Source organism: Toxotes jaculatrix, chromosome 18, assembly GCF_017976425.1.
Source record: "Toxotes jaculatrix isolate fToxJac2 chromosome 18, fToxJac2.pri, whole genome shotgun sequence".
Lineage (NCBI taxonomy): Eukaryota > Metazoa > Chordata > Actinopteri > Toxotidae > Toxotes > Toxotes jaculatrix.
Window position 1 is genome coordinate 18883640 of NC_054411.1, and position 19037 is coordinate 18902676.

The 19037-nt window shown below is 41.8% G+C and overlaps 2 protein-coding genes across 2 annotated transcripts; both read left to right on the forward strand.

The window, feature by feature from the left end:
• Positions 1-3198: 3198 nt before the first annotated feature.
• prl (prolactin) lies at positions 3199-4762 on the forward strand. Its single transcript, XM_041062776.1, has 5 exons — positions 3199-3241; positions 3446-3558; positions 3943-4050; positions 4250-4432; positions 4571-4762. Exons 1-5 carry the CDS (start codon positions 3199-3201, stop codon positions 4760-4762), a joined length of 639 nt encoding a protein of 212 aa, XP_040918710.1.
• A 1223-nt stretch (positions 4763-5985) lies between these two features.
• Positions 5986-10304, forward strand: LOC121198232 (dual specificity protein phosphatase 3-like). The gene is made up of 3 exons (XM_041062218.1): positions 5986-6273; positions 8664-8896; positions 9029-10304. Exons 1-3 carry the CDS (start codon positions 6098-6100, stop codon positions 9235-9237), a joined length of 618 nt encoding a protein of 205 aa, XP_040918152.1. The 5' UTR covers positions 5986-6097; the 3' UTR covers positions 9238-10304.
• The last annotated feature ends 8733 nt before the right edge of the window (positions 10305-19037 follow it).

Consider the following 19037-nt stretch of genomic DNA (forward strand, 5'->3'; position numbering starts at 1 on the left):
TCTTTTTTTTAACATCTGCTTAAACATCTGTGTGGCACCAAAGACAATCCACATTATCTGGCCTCTGCTGTTTCCTAAAATAGCACTAGTTACTCATTCATATTCAATAAAGAAGAAAAAAGTGTGCAGTGCTTAATTACATCAGCACCAGAAGTCAACAGATAAACTCCCTGTGTGGAAAAACCTCCTGCTCTCACCTCCTCTTTCACTGTGTCCTGCAAAAATTCTCATGAGGCAGAAGGACATAAAGATAAAACTGCAAGTCAGGTACAAATGATGGCCCAATGACACCATAAAATAGAAAAAATAACTGTAAACTGTAAACTATATATGTGTAATATTATATTATCAAGCACTGTATTATTCACAGGCCTAGTACATGTACATGGTGTTGTATCATACAAGTTCTGAAAAAAAAAAAAGAACTTCTTCAACAACAGAAAAGCTTAGAATCTTTTCTGTCACACATGTAGAAATATCCTTCAAAGAAAAGCAAATTCCACACCTTCCATGTGCACCAGCACAAAAAGGAACACCATGTACTTTAAGTTACCTAAGTAGTTTCCTGTGCAGAAAATAAGCATATGGGACTGAATTGAAAAAAAAACCAATGCTGTAAATTCCTACCTATCTGCAGATGGATGTCTCTGTCCTGAGTGAGACGGCTGAAAAAATGTGTCCAACTGTGCTCAAGAATGACCAGAAGATGCCAAAGGGGGGTTTCAGAGTGCTCCAACTGCTCTGTGGTGAATGTGATCTCACTGAAAGGGGGTGTGTGTAGCTCCGGTTTATGGCCATGCGTGCAAGTGTGTACATGTGTGCACTCAACATATACACATTGCCAGGGGCTGAAAGGCAAAAGGCGAGAGGGGGAGGAAAGAAAAGGGAGAGAAAGGATTAGAAGGAAGTTTACAAGCAAGAGGGCAACAGACTATAAAAGACAGCTCTCCTGTTTCAGATTCCACGACGGTTAAAACGGGTTAAACAGTGTGGCTCCTATGGTTTTCACGTTGTTCCCCACGATCTTTGCTTCATTTCATTCATTTCCTGTCATACTCTCATTTCTATACACATGCAGATAAGATCCTCAGGCTAAATGCTGACTCTGCACAAACAACACCACATTATGTTAAAACACCCAAAACACACACACACACACACCTTCATTTTCCCTTTGTAAAACAAAATCCAGCAACAAAAAAACCTGTTTTCCTGACAACAAGGGAACAGCAGTTTGGTATTTTGAAAATGTGTGTGTGTGTCCACTCTTAGAGGCGGCACCTTTCAGGAGATAAAATTCAAAGGAGCCTTCAAAGTCAGTCTGTAGGTCACCCATGGGAGGCCTGCTGCGCATATACATGTTTGCATGTGCACAGTGCATCATGTGTGATACTGTTGATTGACCGGAGGAGGTTCAAGGCCGGCAGGAGGGCTGTTTAAAGCAAAGTGTCATGGGAAATATAACTACACCGGTGACCTCTTGGCTTTTTCCTGCAGTGGACAAAGAAATTCTGAACTTATCCCTATGTCTCATTACTTCTGTGCAGCTGTAAAACCTGGTGAAATACTGTGAATACTGTAAATACTTTGACTTCAGAAGAGGTCCAACAGAAAGTTTGACTTTTGACGCCAAACGCATGTCACTCTGTAGGATGACACACAGTCTATTTCCTTGTCTGTGAATATCATATAGTCAGTGGCCTCTTTCTGATGAACATCATGATTTTTTGATGGGACTCTTGTATTGGATTTCATTGGGCGGTGCAGGTTTACCTCTGAAAGTGGCCAATCAGAGCAGCTGATACTGGCTGATTTATCTCTGATCTCTTTATCTTTATCTTGGTTTGTACATTTTTCAGTCTCATCGTTTTTTTTTATTTTATTTTTTATAACATTAATGTTTTTCTTTTTTCTATATTAGACTTTCTCTCTATATCATATCATACATCATAGACTACCCTGTTCACAGTCTTAGACATAATAATACAGAAACATTAAACAACCCAACAATCAGATCAGCTTGAAGCATCTACTGTACCTTTAGTGTCATTTTGGACCTGTCCACCAGATGTCCCAGTTGAGCTCCTGCCTCTGTCCATCAATGTGTCTCTTGCTCTGCACACAGGAAAAAAAGTTTATTCAACCAGAAATAAAGTCTGTAGGTGAAGTGTTAAAACACATTTTCCTCACTCTAACAGTCAGTAATTAATAATAAATATATTTGTTAATAAAACATAACATATCACATCATCTGGAGTTATTAACAAGGCTACATGATCATTTCTATATTTTAAAACTTTTATCAAGATCAAGCCCAGTGTGTGTCATAGAAAAGGAAAATTATTACTTATCTCTAACATCTCAGGTTTTAATTTCTCATGAGAAAAACAAAAGGGGAAAAATTGAAATTTTGCTTATGATTTTTACTCATACAGCAGTGTGGTCCCAAACAATGAAGAGGTATCAAGCCAAAATTAACAAAACAAAAGCAGCATCTTTACCTCTGCGTTGAACAAACACAGCACAGTGACATCGCTCTGTAAAATGTTATGTATCAGTAGTTGAAATTCTAAAAGCCAAGAGCAATGAAATGTGCTAGAAATGGATTTAAATAAAGGACAAGTACTGGAAACAACAACTGAGGCCAGTCTGTGACAATAAACCCCATGTTGAGATTTTCCGTTCACCTTGTCGTGCGCGGACACAGACTGGAGTTTTTAGAGCTTCAGGTTTGAGAGTGCAGGTGGCAGGTGGGGTAACCTGTGGCCACGGTGACTACGTCAGTAACTTAACCTTCAAATGATGTTGTAATGAATTAAGATACGTGTGACAGAGTTATTACAAAACATTGTGCGAACATCAGTGTTTTTATTCATCCACTTAATTAAGATCTGGAAGGAACTTTTTCCACATCCATACCATACACACACTACAACACACGCACCCACACCCACACACACACTCACGTCAACCTGTGACTCCATCCTGTTGCATCCATTCAGATTCACCATGTTTCTCATTATAAACTGGACCAAACAAGTTCCAAACAATTAGCACGCAGACACCCGACTGCTGCTTAACCAAAGAGCTGGACCAGAGCGACTATAAAACGGAGGCAAAATGGAGCAAGAGAAAGAGATAACAACGAGAAGAAGAAGAAGAAGCAAAGACCAACGAACAGAAAGCACGAGAAGAGAGATGGCTCACAGCAGAACCAGCGGAAGCAAATTCTTCATGACGGGTGAGATGAGCTTATTTTTTCTGTCTATCTTTGTCTCTCATCTATTTAATTCCTGCCAACAATTTGTTTTCTGCTGTAAAATGTGTAAAACTTCAAAGGATCCATTTTAATCTAATCTTCATTCATTCCTCAATCATTAGCAATTCTACTTTGCTATTATTGCTGAACTCTGCATCCTCTCTGTCATGTTTCTTTGCGCCACAGTGTTGTGTATGGTGGCGTCATGCGTAGCTGTCCCTGTCAGCGACCTACTGGACCGAGCCTCTCAGCGCTCTGACAAACTGCACTCCCTCAGCACAACACTCACCCAAGACCTGGTCAGTCCCTGTTTGTGTGTGTGTGTGTGTGTGTGTGTGTAGTCTGAGTGCGCCTGAATCAGCCCAAACTCACAAACGTGTCTCCATCCAGTCAAAGCTGTTGTTGCAGCTGTGCTCTTGATTCCTGCTTGAACCACGTTACACCTGTTTGCAAGTCTAGTTTTCTCGTGTATTCAGAACAGCATGAATGAAATACTACCTGGGTAGTAAGTTCATTTCCTTAAAAGCTCAGGTTAGTGGTTCTGCACTATTTAAAGCTTTTATATTGACGTCCAGCCTTCCAGGCAGCCTGTAGTTTTTAATTCAGTTATGTTACAAAAATCAACATCACACTGAAAAATGTGTTCTTCGGTGCATATAACAACCCTCTTCTGTGCGTCCCAGGACACTCATTTCCCTCCTATCGGTCGGGTGATCGCACCCCGTCCCTCGATGTGCCACACCTCGTCTCTACAGACGCCCAACGATAAGGCCCAAGCTCTTCAAGAATCAGTAAGTTACTGTATCTCTTTTAATTTCTCCTTTATTCTTTACTTTTATTTGTTTCAGTGATGTCCTCACTTTACAGCTCCCGTCCTCTCTCTGGACATTTCACATCTCCTGTCCAGCAGGAGACAGATGTTTGAACAGTGCAGTGTTGCTGATAACTATGCTTCCTTTAAAGACATTATGTGTTTGACTTGTCCTCCAGGAGTCACGCCTGATGTCGCTGGCTCGCTCTCTGCTCCAAGCCTGGGTGGACCCTCTGGTCGTCCTGTCCACCTCTGCTTACACTCTGCCTCACCCAGCACAAAGCAGCATATTCAGCAAGATCCAAGAACTGCAAGAGCACTCCAAGAACCTGGGAGACGGTCTGGACATCCTATCTGGCAAGGTGTTCAAGTCTGGGATGAAGAACTTGTGGACAAATTTCCTTTGTACTTATTCAAAACGCTAACATAAAATGAAAACTAAAAGACTTTTCTTTTCCTTTCCCAACCCTTCCTCCCACTCTCCCTGACTCCTATCCCAGATGGGTCCGGCGGCTCAGGCCATCTCCCCTCTGCCCTACGACGGAGGCAACGACATCGGCCAGGACAAGATTTCCAAATTGATCAACTTCCATTTCCTGATGTCCTGCTTCCGACGGGACTCCCACAAGATTGACAGCTTCCTGAAAGTCCTACGCTGCCGGGCAGCAAAGCTGCAGCCTGAGCTGTGCTAAAGGGGCAGGCGGCCAGCCAGCCTATCTGCTGTAGATTAGCACCTGCTAGGAATCTACTATCTCAGCTAATATCCTAATTGCAAAGTAGTAGGCATAATGAGCTTCCAGAAGGTGAAGGATAAGGAGGAGTTACATGGTGCACACAGGAAATCAGATTTTGTTTGACCCCTTTTAGCCACCGTAGATGCTTAAAAAGCACAGAAATGGATGATTCTAGCTCTTATGGATGAAACGTTTTCCTTGTAAAGTTGCTAAAGGGGCAAAAGTTTTACTTTTTTTAAACAGCTTCCATCTGGATTTACAAGTCAAAACAGCTTCTGAAAGTTTAGGTAGGTGAGGGAGTAGTAAACCTAAAGGGCTATTCTGCTGTTTAGCCTCAGCACGAGATCTTCAGAGGACAAAGCGGGGCTCATACATTCCTCCAGATGTTTTCCAGCTGGTCTGGCATTATCAACTGACCATACCATAATTATGGCTAAGCCACCTGTGTGTTTTATTTGTCCTGTGACTCCTCCTTATTTTTTATTTTTTTTCCTCCTTCTACTGAAGCAGTATCCTCTCAAAGCCAAGCTGCAGAGGCAGGAAGTTTGCAGTTTGACTGTGGAGAGTTAAGCTGGTGTGGGACATGTGAAATCAGCTCCCACCAGCTTCTCTTCAAGTCATTCTTCACACAGGGATGCAGGGCTGTCTGGAGAAGAACTTTTCTCTTCCTAACTGATTTGAGTGCTAGCTTGACTGATGACAAACTGCAGCATTTGCACTTTAGATTAAAAAAAAACTTTCTTGAAAGCATTACGAATGCAGTGCCTATCAACTGAAACATTTCTTTCAACTCTCTATAGCAATAAAAAAATTATCTGTTGCACAGTAAAATTCCTTGTGTCAGTATTTTATTTTTTGGAGAGCAAATCAGCAAAGTTGTCCCCTGAACAAAAGCGAGGGCCACGGTTCTTTCAGCAAACTCCCCAAAGTCAAAACAACAGAATAATAGTAAACAGAAACACAACCGTAGCACAGCCCATCTATAACACTCTATTCAAAATGTACATACTTGGGACCCCTTGGATGGGGAACCACCGACCTAGGGCCCCCCCCCCCCCCCCCCCCCCCCCCCCCCCCCAAAAAAAAGCCAAGGCCGGCCCTGGATGTGGGTTTGGTCTTTACCAACACTGAGCAGCTCAGTGTTCAGAGCCGCTGCTGGCGGAGGAGGAGGAGGCCACTCAGAGCGGAGCAGCCCGGTAAACCGACACCTGTCCGCCACATTCACTAACCGTCCTCCCACTGAGTGTGTGTGTGTGTGTGTGTCCGCTGGAGGTGGCACGTCGGTCTCCGGGAATGAAGAACAAACACAACCAACAGGTGAAGACCGCAGCTCCGACCCGACTGGACATGTCGAGCTTCGAGGTGTCTCTGCAGCAACTCAATGACCTGCTGACGGACGACAGCGGTTTTTACAGCTGGCCGACAAAACACTTCCACGAGGTTTACCCGCGGATTTACGTCGGCAATGCGTGAGTCTCTGCTGTGATCACACTAAAATCTGCTTATTATTATTATTATTATTATTATTATTATTATTATTATTATTATTATTATTATTTTGTTTCTTTTTTCACGTGGGGAATATTTTACATTACAGTAAACACGTCTCTCTCTAATTCAGGTCACGCAGCTTTAACAGCCCACATAGATGAGGAATCAGTTTCCCTCTGATCTGATGACAATGAAATCAACGAATTCCAACGGAATGATCTTTTCTTCCTCTGTTTACCCATTATATTCTATTACTGTGGCCGCGCATTGATGCTATACAGCTCCAGCCAAATTATGACTCCGAATATATTATTATTATTATTATTATTATTATTATTATTATTATTATTATTATTATTATTAGATTAGTACACCACAAAAGAGAAAATAGATGAACTAACAGTAAACGATCAGCACTGAAATCCTTTAAAGCTCAGTTTCTAAACATTGTGTGTGTGTGTGTGTTTGATGTGATGTTGATATGATTGGCTCCTACACGTTTTCTAGAATAATCTTTGTTGTTGATGACTGCCATGACTAACAATATCATGGACCTTTATGGAATCAGTCACTGAATTTTTTTTATATGGGATAATTTTTAAGTATTTTTTGGTTGGGATATGCATAAAAAAAACAGCAAGTTTATGTTATGCTGTTTGAGATATAGTCTGCTGATAGAGGCATGCAGGGAGCCAAAGACATGGGGGCGGCATCAGACTAGAGGCTTGTTTAATGTTTGAGGAGGTGGAGTGTTATAAAAAGGCAAAATGGAGCAGAAGATGGCAGGAATGGAAGAGTTGAAAATAGCTTGTGCTTAACCTGTCAGTCCCCTGCTGAACTGAAGTATCCACAGAGGCGTACTCTATATTTCAGTACCTGCAAATAACATTCTGGACTCCTCTATGTCCCTGCTAACTGTGAGTGAGTCAGTGTGGAAGGAAACACACACACACACACACACTCGGGGCCTGTAATGTTTCCATCATCTGTAACAGAAGTGGAGGATATTTTTTTTTTCTCCATATATCATAATTATGTTATGACACACAGACACTGGGACTGTTAACAGAATGACCTGGTCAGTGTGAGTCCAACAACTTGCACTGCAATAGAATAAAAAGAAAAAAAATGTTTTTAACTACTCATAATAAGTTAGAATAGAAAGGTTCAACACCTTCATTCATGCAGTTAACATAGCACAAAGACTGGAAACAGTACTTTATATCTGTGTGACAGAGCAGAGAAAAAACATTACTATACTATTCACTTGTATTAATATCAATTTCTCTCTGTAGAACTGTATGAACCTCTGAGATTAAACAGTGTGTTGCATATTTCTTCAAAAGGTTGAACTGGAAGACAGCAATGTTAAAATATCTGGATTAAAATGGTGGACACGTTCATGTTCCAGTATGAGGATAAATAACAATATATAATATATGTAAGAGTAATCTTTAAATCATTAATAAGATATAAACAGCAAGTGGTTTAAATGACATACTCTTGAAGGACCATGAAAGCACATACAACATTTCCTGACAGTGATTAGTGATTGTTCAGATTACTGCACACACAGTGAGTCTGTCTGTCTGGTTGGAAAAAGCATATTCTAGACTTACAGGCAAATGCGTTCTAAATTTTAAATGGCTAGATGTGAAAGCTTTTAGATTTTTTTTTTCAGCACAGTGAGTCACTGCGGGAGGGGAAACCTCTGTAGTGCTGCCTTTATTCTGCCTGCCTTCCTGAAGGAGTCTTAATGGACAGAGCAGAAACACTTGTGTCTTTTATAGGTCTCACGCAAATATAGGCTAGAACCCACAAATCCATGGCTGCAGCTCTGTGAAGCCCGGTGAAGAGAGCCTGCAACCGCAGATCCTTCTCTCTGAGATGGTGTGGGGTTTTTTTTAAATATGTTTCTGTCCTCTTTTCTCTGTGTAGTCTGAGAGCCTGGCAGACGGTTTATGGGAGGCGTGACGTTGCATTCAGTATCAACACCAGTGTTCATGGACTCTATTTTTAGCTCTCTGCATCTAAAAGGCAGGAGGTGCCAAGTGGTACAGGAATCCCAGAGGTTCACAGCGAGATGCAGCAGATCTCTCAGCAGTGCTCTTGTATGACTCTGTCAGCAGTGACATGTAATGTCCTCTGCTACGGTGAAATAAAGTCAGTTACAGGAGAATAAAAATAACTGTGCAATATAATAGACAAGATTATAATGACTACGTGGCATTTAGAGTGTAGCTATATATACACACAGTATAATAACCTGGCTAGATGGAGGTAGATGTAGTGGGTGAAGATAACTCAGGGATATTTGTTTCTAGATTTCAGGTGTCACGTATTTGTTTGATTTACCCACCTTGTACAGGTTTGTGGCAACAAACGCGATGCGTCTGAAGCGCCTGGGCATCACCCACATCCTGAACGCGGCAGAGGGAAACTCCTTCATGCACGTCAACACCAGCGCCGAGTTCTACGCAGGCACGGGCATCGTCTACCATGGAGTACCAGCCAGCGACACCGACCACTTCGACATCAGCGTTTACTTCGAGGAGGCAGCGGACTTCATTGAGAAGGCGCTGGCGTACAAAAACGGGAAAGGTCAGAGGACAACAGAGCTGAGATGACAGATGTGACAGATATCAGATTACTGATAAGTAAAGTTCCAGATACTGCTGTTGTGATTTTAATTGAACTGGACCATGTGCTTTTTTTTTTTTCTTCCACCTGCAGGTAAAGTGTACGTTCATTGCAGGGAAGGCTACAGCCGCTCGCCAACCTTGGTCATAGCCTACCTGATGCTTCGCCAAAACATGGATGTCCACACCGCTCTGGCCATGGTGAGGCAGAAAAGAGAAATCGGACCCAACGACAGCTTCCTCCGGCAGCTCTGTCGGCTCAACCAGCGGCTGGCTGCTGAGGGAAAGTTCTGGAACAAGTGAGGCACACAAGGAGTCAGACAGACAGACTGTAAGAGAGGACTAACAGAGGGTTAACTGCGCATCACTTTCTGTCACTTGTTCTACAGCTCTAACAAGCCGCAGATCTGTGAGGGAATGTTCTGGAAGTGAGGGAAGGGGTGGAAAATGAAAAACATTTTCTCTTAGACTGAGGCTGACAGCACCGACTGTGTGTGTGTGTAGTACAAAATATTACGTCTTACACTCAAACGTCTGACACATACGTACGGTATTTCAATCATCATCTTAATCCAAAACACAAAACCTCTGCTGAAGACACTGGTGATACCATGCGCTGATCATACATTGTAAAGTGTAAATCCAGGTACACTGCATTCACTAAGTGTGTTTACATACTCTCACTTATATTTGCAGTATTAGATTGATCTTGTTTCAAGTCCAAATGAAAGTGAATAACCATATTTTTTCACGTGTTGTACAGATTGTTGTGTTTTCCTGCCGCTCACTATTCAAGAGAACAATATCCAAGTATAAAGGGAATGTTCAGAAGAATTTAAGCTCACTCGTGAAGGTGAAAAATAGTATTGTTAATGTGACACGGTCATCGTCTTTCCCTCCTCTCCATCTCTCTTCCTCCCTCCCTCCCTCCTGGCTCTGCGCCCTCTGTCTTGGTCTCACTCCTGCAAACACTGCCAAGTCTCTCCGTCCCCAGTCGTTCCCAGAGGGGATTTCAGACAGACACTGCGATTTTTTTCCCCACATTGAATCAGATTTTCAGGGTACCAAAGGATGGTGTTAAAATGTGTTTCTGTCCGATATGTTTAATGCGTTTTAGAAAACTGTACAATCTTTGACCCATATTGCACTCTTAGCTAGAAACCTGCCTCAGAAGTGTTTCTCAGTCAAAAACGTGTTATTCTTTGTAGAAATTCTACACTATTTTACACTGCAAGATGGTTGGTTGTTAATGATTAAAATGAAGCTGATTTTATTAGATTGGAATAGCAAAAAAAAAAAAAAAAACAAGGGATGATTTGACATTTTGGGAAATATGCTTATATGCTTATGATTGAGAAGATCAAACCAAACCAACGCAAAAACCATATATACTTTGTTTTTTGTAGGGTTCCAACAAACTAGATATGTGACCTGTGACCATTTGTTAAATGGTCCAATGAGTGGAACCAGAAGTCTCTGATTGTAAGTGAAACACTGCCACAATGTGAGATATTTTTGCCACTAACTTAGACAACCAGGATAACTCCTCAGTCGACACCTCTCGCACATTGTTGTATTTGTCTGAGTATATGCAGTTTTATATTGTACAGCAGCATGCTTTGTAATATACAGTACATGTAAGCCAAAGTGTTGTTTATATTCCTTTTGTGTATCTACAGTATGTGCAATTCATAGTGTGCATTTCCTGAGTGTGCAGTACACTGTATGTCACGATGTGCATTATTGAGCCTGTGACTTGTGAATCATCATGTGCATTAGGCCTACAGAGTAGGATGTGATGTGGCTGGTCGTGTCAGTAGGCTTTCATTGAGTCTCAGATTATGACACTGCTTATATGAAGTGCACTTTATCTAATGACACTGGTGATTGTTGTTGCTCTTTTTTTCATACATTCAGTAATAAACGGTGAAAACGACACGGCTGAGTTTCTTTAAGAGCTACGTAGGAGAAATCACTGTTTGCTGATGTGACATTCAGCGATCGCTGACGTCCAGTCAGCCTGAGAGGACTGCTGTCTGTTAGATTACTCCTGAAGATGTAACGTGATGCTATACTACCCTTGCATATAAGGAGTCAATTTAAAAAAAAAAAACCTTAGGAGTAGAAGTCAGTGTCTTGGTCCTCCAGAAAGTGGTCCACAACAGCAATCACATCTCTGTCAAAAAGGCGACCACTGAGCTCCTGAGGTCATAGTCTTGTGGTGTCAAATCAGGCCAAGGACCTCCGTGGATGATAAAGGGTAGCTGATGACTGCTAAGGCAGGTGTTGTCCATTTTCTCAGACAGAGCAGAATTATAATTTACCTGAATTACCTGAAACAGAAAGAACAGAAAATATTATTATTATATTAACTTCAAACTTTTTGCATAATGACTCAAAGAGTTGTACTGCATGTACATGTAACTAGAACTTATCAATCATCCCTCGCAAATGACAGATTGCTGGGTAGTAACCACTTTGACCTGCAGAGGGGGTCGTAGGACTGCTGTAGCCGCACCAGCGTTACGATCGACAGAGTCATTAATTCAAACTGCAAGACTCCACATCGGCATCATAATAAGGTAAAAATATGAGAAGCTGCAACCACTGCATCCACTCCTTCTCCCCCCCGAGAACAAAAAATAAATAAATCAAATCTGGAATCTTTGTATGTGAAAATATTTTCTGTTCCACAGGTTTAACTGCTGCTGGACACTAGGTGTCTCCTTCTTCACTGAAAAAGTCAGTCCTCACTGGAAGCTTCCACCTTCCACACCATGGGCCTGCCGGGCAGCGTAATGGTTAAGTCTGTGTCTCCCACCCGGGGGCTACTTGTAAAAGATGCATATTGGATTTTGAGTGGTGAAAATGCTGCGTTACAAACATCTTAAACTGAGATTTCCATCCGCAGAATATTGTGAAAAAAAACAAATTTACTGAATTACCAAATTACTGAATGTATAGCTGGTACATTGGTGTTGATTATGTGCACAGTTAGGCTCTGAAGGGGCAGAGGGTTTGAATCACTGACAGATCCTCAGCAACACCCATTCTGTTAGACCTGTCTATCACAATCATCATAACCATCACATCCATAGCAAGCATTACATCCATCAGGCCATCATTACCTTATTTCACCATTCACTATGTTTGTATTAACCACAGAAAAAAAGACCATGACATTTATCAGAACGATCATACAGGACATAAATGCTAAGAAAAAGATTTGACTTTACGATTCAGTCTAAAGCAAAGTCCTGTTTCACCTCTCTTAAAATGGTCACCATCACCAACATGTTCAGTTCACCAGCAAAGCAAAACAAATTCCTCTGGTCTCAGTAGTACTCTTCCTCTGTCACTTCCTTTTGCTCCCCCCTAAATCATCCTGCCAATGGCCTTTTACTAAGCACCTCCTCCTCTCTTATTAAACGTGTGTGTGTGTGTGTGTGTGTGTGTGTGTGTGCATTCCACAGGTTTTGGAGGTTGAGCTCCATGGCAGAGCCTCTCGCTCTCCCTGATGTTTTCCCTGCTCCTTGTTTTTTTCTGCCTCTTTTGCCCTCTCATCTGTTTTTATGCTCTCTGTCTGTCTCTCTGTCTGTCTGTCTGTCTGTCTGTCTCTCTCTCTCTCTCTCTCTCTCTCTCCCTTCATCTCTGTCCTCGTCTGACGCATGTAGTTTATGCAAGGACGTGTCTGCTAGGAGAGGAGGGCAACTCCCTTACATAACACCAGTCTGCATGAATGAATCCATGGGGGAAGGGCAGCCATGCGTTTTGGGAGAGTCTGATGCATGTGTGTAGTGAAGTATGAATGAACCATGTAGAGGCTCAGTCTATGAGACTATTTGTTCCTAAAGGGGCAGATCCTTTTTTTAGACTCTTAAACCTAACTGACTGCACCAGTGGATCAGTCATCGGGAGCTCGGGCTGTTTACACAAACGTAGCTCAAACCACAGAAATTTATTTTAAATTTTAGTGAAGATTCCAAAGTTTCCAAATATACAAGGCTGAATTTTGGGGAAAGATGTGTATAAAATGATGCTCCAGACACTCAAAACAATTCTACCACTTCCCTTCCACCTCTGCTTTACTTCCTTTTGTGAGTGTATAGCAAACAGTAAGTCTACATCACTGCACGTCCTTCGTTTCTCTAAGGAAAGTGGGTGATTTTAACATCACCTGCCTTGGTCGGTGATTTTCATCCTGCCTGGAGCACATGTGAGTGTTTAATTTTTCACCCCCATCCTAGTAATAATTACAGCTACAATTACCTACTGTTTTTCAGTGAACTTGCTCATCCTCCTGTTAAATAAATCTCACCCGGAGCAAAGCCTTTGTATTCTAAAGTGAACCTCTGAGTTATTTCCACTGGATGAGAAACTTGTTCACTTCTTTTTGACTTTGATGTGAAAAAGACCGAGTCAAAAACGATCTGTTAGATGGAAACAAGCTAAGTTACTTGGGAACCAATAAGATGACATTAAATTAACAAATAAAATCATCGGGAGAAAATAAGCCCATTTCACTGAATGTTAACCTGCACATTTTATGGGAAAACTAAAGTGGAAAACTGGACCCTGGAGAGGTTAAAAAAGTATCTTTAGTATCATCATTGTTTAGTATTTTAACAGATAATGACTTTTGTCCCGACATGGATTTTACTTCAGAAAATATTGATCTCAGAAATCCTGACATGATGATAAAACGTGTTATGTAATGCAGTCATATGCGCTTAAATCAGCAGCACGTGTTCGTAAATCAGAGGCAAGTGCGTGAGACCGTGAACCTGTGTTTTTCTAAGAATCTGCAAAGTGATCAAAATTCTGAGCAAAGTCAGTGAATATGAGCATCATCAAAACACCCTGTTCTATTTTAGAGGAGTGCTGGGAGCACTTTTCCTTTAGTTGAGGGGAAAAATCTGTAATGGATGTCCCAGTCTGTCAATCTGTGTCTGTGTAAGAGGGTGTGCGTGTGTGTGTGTGTCTCTCACACACACACACACGCACACACACACAATATCCATGTCAGTCTGCGGCATGTCTGCTCAGTACCAGCTGTGCCCTTCTGTGTTTTTTGGGAGGGATGGGGTGGGGGTGGGGGGGGTGGGGGGCTGGATTGGCGGCAGGGCTGGGCTGTGAAGGACTCTGGATTGGTGGAGAGCAAAGCTGCTCATTGTTACATCATCTCCTCCACAACAACCCTAAAACAAATTTGACATCGACTGGCTTTCATGAGTCTCAGAGTTCGTAATAATTCAGTAGTTTGTTTCCAAATTTAGCAGAAGTGCACCATAGATAACCCATTTACACTGAGCTCATGCAGTGTGAGTATTATGTAGCTCTAAGTTAAATAATGGCTTTAAATTCCATATAAACAAAGAACATATAAAGACTGTTTCGGGAGAGAATTTGGATTCAGGAAAGAAACTAAGTGCCTGGACTTGTCTTCAGTATAAAATTAAATTTTCATTCAAATTAAACTTAATGTGGCCTAATTTAATCTATCAAATCAGTTTTAACATGTTATAATTTACCTGGTTTAACAATGTGGTTTGTACTGGAAAGTTTTACCGTACTTTACTGACAGCCTGTAGGATTACTCCTGTCAGCTGACAGGAATCAGAAGAGAAGGGACAGGCTTTTTTTTTTTCTAACACAGGTTTTACAAGTGTTACTAACATCAGTGGACATAATGAACTTCTGACCCCACATCGACACCACTGTAATGACAAAGGATACTGTTCGTAATGATTTAGCCTCTTCATTCATTCTGGTGTGTCTGATGCTTGACAGAAATTCTACCTGAATTCTCTGTTAGTAAGTTCACATTTAACCAAAACTGACAAATGTTTGACCACTCCAGTCACCTTAGATGTGAGAGTTTATGATGAGCTCAGGCATGATGTACTGGAACCATGTTGTGTGACTGCTGCCACTGTTGTACTCTTCTCTGTGGAAACTGGTAATGCAGTAACCATGATGTAATACTTGCTAAAGCCACAGCTGAAGGTAAGCACTGGTTTGCAGAGGCTACTGGGAATATTAGAAATAATATTGTATTTTGTCATTTGGTGGCTGGCACAGCTGGACTGACTGGTTCAGAGGGCTACAGGGCAGAAGGTTTCTGTTGGGCCCCCACTGACTGTCCACCCCTCTGTGAATTATATCTGTATCCTGTTACCTTCAGGTTGAGTGGTCACAGCTGGCTATAAGAATAATACAAACTGGCCCAGGGTTTTTAACTACGCTACTGGAGTGGCTCTAACAGAGTGTCTACACTGGAGGTATTTCACCTTCAGCGTATTATTACACATCAGCTCCAGTTTTACATTGACTGTGTGTTGACTCTGATGCTGCCAAAATCCTAGTGACCTGAACTGAGGACTGTACCTGCTCTGCTCACACTACACTTAGACATAGTTGTAAGGTTGGCAGTGTCGGTCTGTCAGATGGTCAGTCCTGCACTTTGGTCCAGACTAAAATATCTGGACACCCATTGGATGGATTGCTGTGACATTCACTTTTCCTCTAGTATCATGAGTATGATTGACATTTGTGCTTTTGAGAGAAATGTCTCAACTTCTACCGGATGAAGTGACTTCAAACGTTCCTGTTCCCCTCAGGATAAAGTGTAATAACTTTAGTTGTAATAACACTTATTGTCTAGTGTCATCACCAGATCAAATCTTGGGCCCTTGTGGCTCAGAGGCAGCAGATCCCTGCAGACAGGTTCAGACATCTTACAGAGGGGCCTTCACAGAAAAGTGGAGGCTGTTATAGCAGCAGATCAATTAGCTGCTCCCAGTCATTTGGACAGAATAGGCAAAGACAGTCTGTGTGTTGCACTTAACACACACACAACAGGTATACTAAGATCAGTTCACATAAAATGTAAAACTAACAACTTCATCATCATCTTACTTACTAAGAGACAAGAGCAGAGAGTCATACCTCCAGAGGTGCCACCCATCCCTCAACCAGAGCACCAGGATGACAGCCCTCCAAGATGGAGCAAGTTCCTTTTCAGGTGTTGAACCAAACAGGGTTCCAGAAAAGGCTGGATAAGAATACTCTAGATGTCCCGAGAGTCCTCTGGAATCAAACAAAGGTAATACAGATGAAACAAACTATACCAAAGGTATGGAGAATGGCAGGATCACAACTTACCTGAAGCTGAAGAAAAGAGATCTGCTTGTTTTATTCCACAGCCATGGATCCATCCCACACTACAAGTTGTTATAATCAGAAGGTCCTGTCATTTTATTATCCGACAGAACAAAACACAGAAAATGATCTGCAGCTCCAGAGTATATAGAGAAAGTGCCAGAGACACTTCTATCAGGTGAAGGGGGGAGCTATCTCGGCCAGACGGCTTCATCATCAGAGGAAGTCGCATAGACATTCCTGCAGATATGAAAGAGCTGATCTTAGACAGGATGCATGATGGGCACCAGGGTTGATTTAAGTGCAGATAAAGAGCCAGCCAATCTGTTTGGTGGCCCGAAATGTCAGATGTCATCAAAACTAAAGTGCAGCAGTGTGCAGAGAAAACAAGGACACACAGAGAAAAGAGCCATTAATGTCATATGAGCTCCCATCCAGACCACCGCAGACAGCTGCCATAAACCCGTGTGAGTTTTAAAAGGCAAAACTACTTGATAGTGTCTATTACTTTAGATACCTAGAGATTCTAAGTCTCCCAACAACTACTAGCTGTCAGGTCGTAGCTAGGCTGAAAGCTACATTTGCACATCATGGTATCCCTGTGTGATAATGTGCCTCAGCTAGCTTCAGGAGACATGAGGAAGTTTAGAAGGGAGTCCTCTCTACCTTCAGAGTAATGGACATACAGACAGGGCTGTCCAGATAGCAAAAGGCAGGTGTGGTCAAAAGTACTCAGGCTGACCAACTGCACCACTACAACTGCAGGAATGGAGTGAGGAGTCTACTCCCACTGAGCCTGGAGGACACTGTCCTCACAAAAGTGGTTGGCCAAAACAGTGGACGTTGCCAGCCGTTACCCACAGCCCCAGCTGCACTCCCAGTCAGCTCAAGGTGAGTGCTACAGAGAAGGAACAGGCACCATCTGTTGGCCACACCCAACACATCCACATCTGTCAGCACACCTGTCACTCTAATGTTCTTGTTGTACATGTGACTGACCTGTAAAGATAAGGCAAAGAAAGAACTCACGATGTTGGCTCATTCTGTCATGAGAGTAAACTTCATGTCGGTAGGATAAACATCTACAGACATGACGTTAGGGAAAGAACTTTCCTACAGATGAAGCTGTGTGTGTGATGCTTTTAAAACTGTGCAAACGTAAAACGTGGAACCACTTTAATGGGATCAGTAATGGAATCTGATAGAGGTGAATGACATAACACTAAACACACTGTTCTCACTCATTGGGACAGCTCAGCTCAAACCCTCTTCAGCAGCTGTCTGCTGTATGCTCTGTGGGCAATGTCCATATTTTAGATTTTGGTTATTGTTCATTTTCTAGCTTGTGTGTGTGTGTGTGTGTGTGTGTGTGTGTGTGTGCGTCAGTCATGTGTACTGTCACACTCTAGACAGAAACACAGCAGGCAAATTGATATCAAATAATTTTATGATGCTGAAAATGAATGTCACATAGCCACAAACACAAACAGCTTTGAGCCACTGAGATGCCATTCTCTGATTGTGCCGTGAATGATTTGTCACAGAAAACAAGACAAACAATGACCGTGCCCGTTACAAAGCCGTGACCAGCATTATCAAAAACACCATCAAACTCTCGTCTGGGGTGTTTCACCCCACATCTCACTCTGCTTTACATTCAACACTGTGCTGTGCCAAAAGTAAAAAATAAAAATAAAAAAATATTATGGCTGCTTCGCAAAATAGGAAATAGCCTCCTGCTTGTGCGGGGGCCTCACATGATGTCTCTCAGTTTCGCTAATTAGGGCCGGGTTGTGCGCTTACTGCATTAAGTCACTGTGAAGGGGAGCTGCAGGGAGCAACAAACAAAAACAAGAGAGGACATTTTCATTTCAACAGTAGTCCAGGACTTGGGGTCCTAAACTTTTTTTGTATTCAAGGCACAATTTACTGGCCTGTATTAAAGTACACTGGTCACAAATACGTGTGTAATTGCATATTTTCACTTGAGGAGATTTGAAGGCTCGAAGAGGATAACATCTCTTTTCAAAGCTTTTAGGAGGCAGAAGCGCCGTTTTTAATTTCCTTGCCATTGCTGATTATTTCGAGACAGTAGTTTCAGTTTACATTGAAGTGTTTCATTTGGCCAAACTATCCAATGCACCTCAGCTCGTGTCCTGATGAAGCTTCAGTCCTCTCTTGGTTTGTCAGGGCAGAGCACACGAGGAGAAAGAATAAATATCTGCCAGCTGAGGATAAATACTCAAAGCATGGCTTTATGTTTCATCAGTTCCTTATTGATATAACAAAGTAAGTGCTGTCATTTTCAAACATCTTTTTCTAGAGCCACGACACTGTCATAACCATATAACCTGAACAGATCCTGTAAGAATTTTTTTTTTTACCCTCAACAAGTTTACATTTTGAGTGGCTTTTTTCAGGCTAATATTTCAGACCAGATAAAATGTAACTCTTCAAGCCACCAAGTTTTATTAAAAAAAAATTCAAATTTAATCCTCCTGAGACCACTGTTGGGTCCACATTTCGCCAACCACTGGTGGTTTTCCACGCTTGAGACTGATCACTTCCTCATCCTTTACTCTGGCACAAAGCAGTGTGATGAGGTATGAAAAGTTGTATACTTTTTTTTTTTTTGGTTTCCGTTTTGTGATCTTTTTAACATGTTTCTTTAGGTCTTTTCTTTTTTTTATGCATGTTGAGGCTTATCTTCCATCAAAAGCAATATTCTCGTCACAACATTGAGATCAATATACGGCAGATTTATACATTGCAAGATGAGCCAGATAAAAGTTGAGCAATGTAAAGGCTAAGATCAGGATGTAGGTTTTTTTTTTTTTTTTTTTTTTTGACCCAGATCAGGGGTCAGCTTAGAAAGTGATACAGCCCAAGCAACTGTGGAAAGCAGGATTCGGGTTCATTCACTTTCAGTTCAAGTAACTGGA